The sequence below is a fragment of the Phaethon aethereus genome, assembly GCF_964289735.1.
Source record: "Phaethon aethereus genome assembly, chromosome: 1".
NCBI lineage: Eukaryota > Metazoa > Chordata > Aves > Phaethontiformes > Phaethontidae > Phaethon > Phaethon aethereus.
This window is the reverse complement of record NC_138575.1, coordinates 222,995,600-223,003,962: the sequence shown is the minus strand read 5'-3', so window position 1 is coordinate 223,003,962 and position 8,363 is coordinate 222,995,600. Positions and strand designations below refer to the sequence as shown.

At 60.7% G+C, this 8,363-nt stretch overlaps 1 protein-coding gene across 1 annotated transcript; it reads right to left on the bottom strand.

Annotated features, from left to right (window-relative positions):
- Positions 1-3,293: 3,293 nt before the first annotated feature.
- Positions 3,294-8,128, bottom strand: LOC309405662 (erythroblast NAD(P)(+)--arginine ADP-ribosyltransferase-like). Its single transcript, XM_082000490.1, is given in 2 exon segments — positions 3,294-6,299; positions 6,301-8,128. Coding segments are annotated over 2 exon segments (1,212 nt in total). The 5' UTR covers positions 7,113-8,128; the 3' UTR covers positions 3,294-5,899.
- Between the last annotated feature and the right edge of the window lie 235 nt (positions 8,129-8,363).

Below are 8,363 nucleotides of genomic sequence, written 5' to 3'. Positions count from 1 at the left end.
TAGGGCGTTTCGGACCCTCGGGTCCACGTTGCCACCTCTGTGTGGAGAGTGCGTGACTTGCCAAGCCCCACTGGATACAGAGGGGATCTATTGGGTGTATTGACCCTAAGAAGCCTCAAAGATGAACAGTTTTAAGGCTTCTTCATGAATGGAGGTCCAATCCCAGGTGGCCCTTTTGCATGTCAAATCGTACAGGGCACGGGCTATGATGGAAAAAACTGGGATGTGTTTTCTCCAAAAGACCAGCAGGCCTAGGGCTGTAGCTCCTTCTTCTTTCCAGGCATTTTTTCTTGCTCAAGGGTAGTCAAGGTTTTGGCGGGAGTACACACCGTTCTTCCCCTCCACCACCAGACATCCAGGAACTTTACCTCAGAAGATGGGAGCTGTCTTGAATCATCTCCCTGCCCTCCATGTGCCTCAGCATAGCTTCTGGGAGGATCCGCTCCATGACCTTCCCAGGCACAGACGGGAGGCTGATGGGTCAGCAGTTCCCAGGGTCCTCCTCACAGCCCGGAGCAACCATCTGTGGGCCAGGACCTCTCAGCCCTGCAGCCAGGCCAGCCCCGGCCAAGGTGGGGGACCACTGTCGAGCTCCTCTTCCGTGGCACTGGTGAAGCTCCCACTCTGTAGCTCCATGGGGGCCCAGCTTGCTCAGGGAAAGCCACGCTCATGGGGCACCCGCGGCAACTACGGGTTCTGGTGCTCCACTGGGGGGCAAGTGGGCAGGGGTGCAGCGGGGCCTCTTCCCTCTCCTCCTCCGCAGGGCCAGCATGGAGGTGTCGAGCAGGGACCGCCTGTCCCCGCGGGCTCCGCTGGCCTCCAAGGCCTCTCTGGGCTCCCTGTCAGGGAGCAACTCCTCTCCCCAGGGCTCCTTCTACTCCTCCCCAGAGCCCTGGCCCGGTGCGATGGCGGAGCCAGCAGCACTTACCCATGTGGGATTGCCCTGGACCCCCAAGGCTGTCGGGGAGCCGGGGCTGTAGCCAGGGCCAGTCCTTGGTCAGGACCCTCCACTGGAGCTGCCGGCAGGGACAGAGCAAGAGTGGCTCCCCGGGGATCATAGAATCACCGAATCACACAATCATTCCGGTTGGAAAAGACCTTTAAGATCATCAAGTCCAACCAGTAACCCAACACAATTGCCGTGTATTTCTCTCCCTAACGCTACAAAATATTTTCTTTTTCCCCTCTTCATTCCTTGGAGGGATCTGGGTCCTAATGTAGGGCACGAAGCCATTGGCCTTGTTGACAGTAGTTTGCCACCAGTAGGAGTCTTTGCTCAAGCAAGAGCAAAAGACACACCGAAAAGCGTGACGGAGCAATCAGGTAGGGCTATAATCGTGCCTGGGAGCCGTCTGCGCACATGAAGGTTTTGTGTCTCGCTCTGTGTAGTGGCCACAGAGTCAGTGTGATCTCCCTGTACAGCACTAGGAGACATCAATCTGTTTGCTTCTTTCCTCGACCAAGCTTTAAAGGCTGGCTTTGAAAGGAAAATGTGCTTAAAACGTAACATTCCTGCAGGAAGACCTCGTGTAACTGATTTACCAAAATTAAAACTTTTTTCCCTGTGAAGCTTCATTTCCTCCATAGCAAGAAAAAGACCAGGTTTTGGACCAAAGAGGTTGTGTGGGGTTCTAAGACATTTACTTTGTATATGCTGCCTGGAAGAAGTAGACTGCTCTGGCTTTTGCATTTGCTGATGGAAGTTGGGAATTGTCAGCGTTGGGCTTCATGTTAGGATTGCGTCATCCTCGCGTTACTGAAACGAAACTTTTGCTGCACGCAACTCAAAGAAAAACACCTCAGTGTCTTGCAGAACCCTGCTCTTCGGCCTGCTTTCACCACCACAGGCAAATAGCTGCTGCTTTTTTCTGCACTGGATGTTTGAGACCTCATAGCTTTGCATGAGGGACAGCTATGGGATCAGAGAGTGAAACAGAAGCAGAAGCCTCAGAAGTTCACGTTTCTCCAAACCTTTCACCAACGCCTCAAGTTCCAAAGCAAGGAGAAGATACTGGCAAAGGTGTCATTTCCTACCTCAGGGATAAAGTGGTGGTAGGAATCGTGTTATGGAACATCTTCAACAGGCTGCCTATTGCTCGAAAGGCCAGCACAGGGCTAGTGTGCTGACGAGTGGGGCTTGCTTAGACGGGGGATTTTCTTGTGGAAAAATCAATCTACCGGTTTAAAATGAGGATAAGTAAATGCAGACACCCTGTCTGGAGCAGAGCTGTGCAACACCCAAGGGTAGCCCTATCTCGGGTGAATTATGAGAGAAGTCCATGTGCTTTTCTGCACGTTTGTTCAATATGCTTACGGAAACAACTTGGGTCAGGTTTGTGTTTCAAGCCTTGCCATTGCATGGCCGATATTTCAGACCTGTAACAAGTACCGGCAAGAATCACATGCGACTGAGCATCAGAGTGAAATGTCCTATTTTTGTGCTATTGGTCAGATGTACAAGCGTCTAAAACAGTCTTAAACATCTCTCACGCTACACACACAGCCACGAAAAGTCAGGGTTAGAAGCAGCCCTGAGTAGCTGCTTAGCCTGCCTCCATGACTGACTATAGGCCTGAAAGACTGACCTCGGTACTGGGGAAGATTATGGAGAGGTTCACCTTGAGGGTGCTCACAGGGCATGTGCAGGACAACCAGGAGATCAGGCCCAGCCAGCATGGGTTCATGAAAGGCAGGTCCTGCTTGACCAACCTGATCTCCTTCTATGACCAGGTGACGTACCTAGTGGATGAGGGAAAGGCTGTGGATGTTGTCTGCCTGGACTTTACTAAAGCCTTTGACAGCATCTCCCACAGCATTATCCTGGAGAAACGGGCGGCTCGTGGCTTAGACAGGTTTACTCTTCGCTGGGTAACGAACTGGCTGGACGGCCAACCCCAGAGAGTCCTGGTGAACGGAGGTAAATCCAATTGTTGGCCGGTCACAAGTGGTGCTCCCCAGGGCTCAGTTCTGGGGACGGTCTTGTTCAATATCTTTATCGATGATCTGGATGAGGGGATCGAGTGCCCCCTCAGTCAGTTTGCAGATGACACCAAGTTGGGAGGGAGCGTTGATCTGCTGGAGGCTGGGAGGGCTCTGCAGAGGGATCTGGACAAGCTGGATGGATGGACTGAGGTCAGCTGTATGAGGTTCAATATGGCCAAGTGCTGCGTCCAGCACTTGGGTCACAACAACCCCGTGCAACGCTCCAGGCTTGGGGAGGAGTGGCTGGAGAGCTGCCCAGCGGAAAAGGACCTGGGGGAGCTGGTTGACAGCCGGCTGAACATGATCCGGCAGTGTGCCCAGGTGGCCAAGAAGGCCAATAGCATCCTGGCCTGTATCAGAAATAGTGTGGCCAGGAGGAGTAAGGCAGTGATCGTACCCCTGTACTTGGCACTGGTGAGGCTGCACCTCGAATCCTGTGTTCAGTGTTGGGTCCGTCATGACAAGAAGGACGTTGAGGTGCTGGAGCATGTCCAGAGAAGGGCAACGAACCTGGTGAGGCGTCTGGAGAGCAAGTGTTATGAGGAGTGGCTGAGGGAACTGGGGTTGGTCAGTCTGGAGAAGAGGAGGCTGAGGGGAGACCTCATCGCTCTCTACAAGCGCTGGCTGCCCCATGGCTGAGCCCCGAGCGAAGCCCCGCCTCGGTTCCTGGGGGTTTTTCTCCTTCACCCCTTGGAGCTGGGGGGCTGCGTCGTGGGACACCCTGGGGCCGCCCCCACGCACCCAAGGGCTCCCCCACCCCAGCACAGGTGCTCGGTGCCCGGGGGGCTTCACCCGCACCTCTCTCCCCCACAGCCTGCCGTGCCCCTTGGTGACCCCGCTGGCCCCAAGCCCCCCGCTCGCCAGTGCTGCCAGCACCCCAGGGCAAGGCCGGCTCAGCGCCCACGCGAGGGACACGGGGTGCCCACGGCTGCTTGCCCGCGGGCATGGGGGAGATATGGGGCAGGGTGGGGACACACGGGGTGCAGCGAGGCTGGTCATGGGCGGTCCCCCGATGTGGACGAGCGTGTGGGCACATGGAGATGTGGGGTGCCGCCTTGGGCGCAAGGGGCCAGGGGCACGTCCTGGGGGGGCTGGGGGACACAGTGCGGTGGCGGTTGCGCCCAGCCGGCGGGGCCGGGGCTGAGGGCAGCTCCAGTGAGTCACGGCACTGCCCCCGCCGCCCCCTCAGGCCGCCCCATAAAGCGCTGCTGCCCCAAGTGTCACCGCCCCATGGCACAGCCCCACGTCTGCCGGCCCCACTGTACGTGGGGGCTCCCAGCACCCCGAGCCGGGAGTGCTGCCCGGGCCACCCGCCTGACCTGGCTGCGCCGGCTCTGGACCTCAGGGCTTATTAAAGCACATCAAGGCTGCCCGGTGTCACCTGTGTCCTGGGGATGGGGCCACCCCTGGGTGCAGAGGGCACCCGTGGGGTGAGGAGGGAGGAAGAGGAGGCAGCCCTGGTTGCCTGCGAAGAGCAGGATCCGTTCCTGACCTCCTCCCTGCCCAGCAAGGGGCTGCAGAGCCCCGGACAGCCCTGGTCCTGCCCTGGGGGTGCCTGGCCCCATGGCTGCGCCCTGCCCCGGAGGAGGAGGAGGAAGAGGAGGAGGAGAGTGGGGACCCTGGCGCTCGGGGACCCCTACAGAGCTGGGCCCATCGTGTCCCCCTCTGCACCCGCCCAGCACAGCGCTGCTGAGCCCCATGTGCTGCTCCGTGGGGCAGCCCCCCACCCATCTTGTCCTGGAAGTGTCCTGCTCCCGGGCACTGGGGCTGGGGTGGCTGGTGCCAGCCCCCTTCCTGCTCCCTTGGGCGCTGGGAGGAGATGCTGGGAGGACACCCACGCGAGACCCCTTGAGCAGGACCCGGGGCGTCGGCCGATGTTTTGGGGGATGCTCTGGATGCGAGAGGGCTGGGGATGTGGGGAGGTTGGAGGAGACCCTGCCTGCAGCCTCCCCGAGCTGCCCCCAGCCCAGGGAGCCGCAGGAAGCCCGCAGAGACACCCCGGTTCCACAGCGAGCCTTTATTCCTCCAGGAGCCAGGGGAAGGCGAGTGGCCGGCTAGGCAGGGACACCCCCAAAAGCGGCCCTGCTGCGCCCCTCTGGTCCCCGTCAGTGCCAGCCCCTGTCCCTGGGGCAGCCCCTCACAGACCCCACGCTCAGCTGCACCCAAAAGCCCCATCCACGGCTCTGCCAAAGGCCTCATCCAGGCTCCGCTGCTGCCCCGGCACTGCTGACACGTCCCAGGGCCGGTGGCACCATGGCAGGGCTGAGCTGGGCACAGGCGGCCGCCATGCGGGACCCTGCAGTGGGGCTGTCCCCATAGCCCCAGCCCCTCCTGCTGCTCTGTCCCGTCCCATCGTCTCGGTGAAGCTGGTGGCTCCTATTCCTGGCGCCTTTTCCTCGCCATGGTGCCGTGACTGCGGTGCTGTTGTGGCTCAGGGGCCCCTGGCAGCTGCTGCCAGGGCCACGGCTGCCAGGAGGAGCCCCCCGAGGAGCGGGGGGTCCTGGCGGACGCTCCTGCCTGGGAGTGCCAGAGGGGGGGAGTGAGGGGCAGACAGGGGGCAGGGGGCTCAGCCAGGGTCACCCCCGAGCTGCAGCGGGGGCTCTCGGCTCACCTGCACTGAAGACGCACGGCCGGCTCTTGCATCTCTTCTCTGCCAAAGAAACCAACTCTGTTTGCACGGCTGCTGCACGCTCTGCGCCGCGGCCCAGCTGTGCCATGCTGTGCCGTGCTGTGCTGTGCCGTGCTCTGCTCTGCCATGCCGTGCTCTGCTGTGCTGTGCGTATGACAACATGCCGTGCTGTGCTGTGCCATGCTGTGCCGTGCCAGGCTGTGCCGTGCTGTGCCGTGCCATGCTATGCCATGTTGTGCTGTGCTGCATCATGCCATGCCACACCGTGCTGAGCAGTGCTGTCCTGCATCACACCATGCTGTGCCATACCGTACCGTGCCATGCCGTGTTGTGTTTTGCTGCAGAGGGTCCCCATTGCAAATGCTGGGGGAGAGCGGCTGGGAGACAGGCAAGGACACGCACCTGAAGGCAACCTCCCCCCCATGGCCCTCCCCATGGTCCCAATCCCCACTTCCTGGTGGAGCTGGTGGGACAGGGCCACCCCACGCCCCCCTTCCCCAGCACCCCAATGGAGGGGACGTCACCTTCCACCAACTCGCAGTTGTCGGTGCTGAGCACGGTCTGGGAGCGGAGGTGGATGAAGGCTCTGTCCCCATCGCGGGTGATGTTGGTGACCTCAAAGCTCTCGTAGGGCGGGATGAGGACCTCCTCCTCCTCAGGGAAGAAGGAGAAGTCCCTGATGGAGACAGTAGCAGGTCTCCACTGAGAAGAAGGTGTCCCGGCCGAAGGGCAGGGTGCTCTCGTTCCGGTGGGAGGCGGAGGTGAAGTGGCCGAAGCGGATGGATTGGTGGCGCTGGGCATTGAAGCAGATGCCCCGGACACCCCGGTAGACACGGTGGCAGCGATGGGGCTGGGCGTCCTGCAGGGCACGCAGGGCCTCGCTCAGGAGGAAATGCAGCGCCTTGAAGTGGAAGGCACCCAGGTATTCACCGCGGGAGCGCCCGGCCTCACGCACGGCTGCGTTGAATGCCTGGTGCAGGGGACCCTGCAGGGTGTACGCCAGGAGGGCGACCGCCTGCTCCGGCCGCAGCGCCGGTGACTGGGGCAAGCATCCCCTCCGGCTCCGCCATTCAGCGGCGGCGAATGTCCACGCCTGAGCGTAGACACTGTTGTTGGCAAACTCGGTGCGGTTGAGGTCTCCCAGCTCCTCCTCCATCATGCGGCTGCAGCCCCGGTACTGGTCGTCGAAGGAGGTGGGGGCCATGTCCAGTGCCACCTCCTTGACGGGGGCGAGGTCTCGCCGGTGCGGGGAGCTGCCGGCGGCCAGCGTCCCGGCCAGCAGCACCAAACGCAGCACCAGATGCTCCATGTCAGGCAGAGGCGCCCCAGGGGAAGCCCCTGGCTGCCGCAGTGCCGTGGGCAGGGAGGCAGCCGGTTCCTCCGCAGGTGGCTGGGGAGGTGGGGGAGCGAGAGCAGGGTCAGCTCCAGGATGGCGGCGGGGCCTGGGAGGGGGCTGCAGAGAGCAGCAGGGCAGGCTGGAGGAATGCACCCACCATTGCATCCCTGGCCAGGGGCACCCCGCTCGGCAAACCTCTCGGCACCGGCCGAGACCCCGATGCCGTTACTCGTGTTAAATGCTGCCGACAGGCGGGCGTCCCCGGCGCCTGGCCCCACGGCCCCCGCAGCCCACAGGACTGCAGCATTCCCCGCTGGGAGCAAACCCCCCAGGATCCCCACAGTGTTACCTGTGCCCCACGGTGGGCGCGGGGTCGGGGTGCTGCTCCCCAACTCCCGTGGCACCCAGCCTCTTGGCGCCTGCCCGCTGCCGGCAGGAGAGGCGAGAAGCGTCCGCTCTTTCTTTTTATAGCAGCCCTGGCCGGGATTGCTCGGGCCTGGATCCAGACCCCACCTCTGTCCTCCTGGTTAATTTTACCGTCCCCTGCCCCAAGCGCCCAGAGCAGCCGCTGCCCCCTCCCGCCGTGCTGCGCGGCTGCGGGGGACGGTCAGGAAACCCCCGTGGGATAAATTGCCTTTGCTATAACCTGGGTGCAGGTGCTGTCCCGCTGGGGGCTCTGCCTTTTCCTGCAGGAGCCGCTGCCAGATCGGGCCCCGCCGACCCGGGACGCAGTGCTTGCACTGACCCCGCACCGTCACGCTGCTGAGGACGGGGCAGGTTGTGGCACGTGTGGCGTGGAGGTGTCAGTGGCGCTGGCGGGGGCATCCACGGCGGGTCAGCCCAAAGACCAAAACCTGGTCTTTTTGTTGCTATGGAGGAAACGAAGCTTCACAGGGAAAAAAAGTTTTAATTTTGGTAAATCAGTTACACGAGGTCTTCTTGGAGGAATGTTACATTTGAACCACATTTTCCTTTCAAAGCCAGCCTTTGAAGCTTGGTCGAGGAAAGAAGCAAACAGATTGATGTCTCCTAGTGCTGTACAGGGAGATCACACTGACTCTGTGGCCACTACACAGAGCGAGACACAAAACCTTCATGTGCGCAGACGGCTCCCAGGCACGATTATAGCCCTACCCGATTGCTCCGTCACGCTTTTCGGTGTGTCTTTTGCTCTTGCTTGAGCAAAGACTCCTACTGGTGGCAAACTACTGTCAACGAGGCCAACGGCTTCGTGCCCTACATTAGGACCCAGATCCCTCCAAGGAATGAAGAGGGGAAAAAGAAAATAATTTGTAGCATTAGGGAGAGAAATACACGGCAATTTTGTTGGGTTACTGGTTGGACTTGATGATCTTAAAGGTCTTTTCCAACTGGAATGATTGTGTGATTCGATGATTCTATGATCCCCGGGGAGCC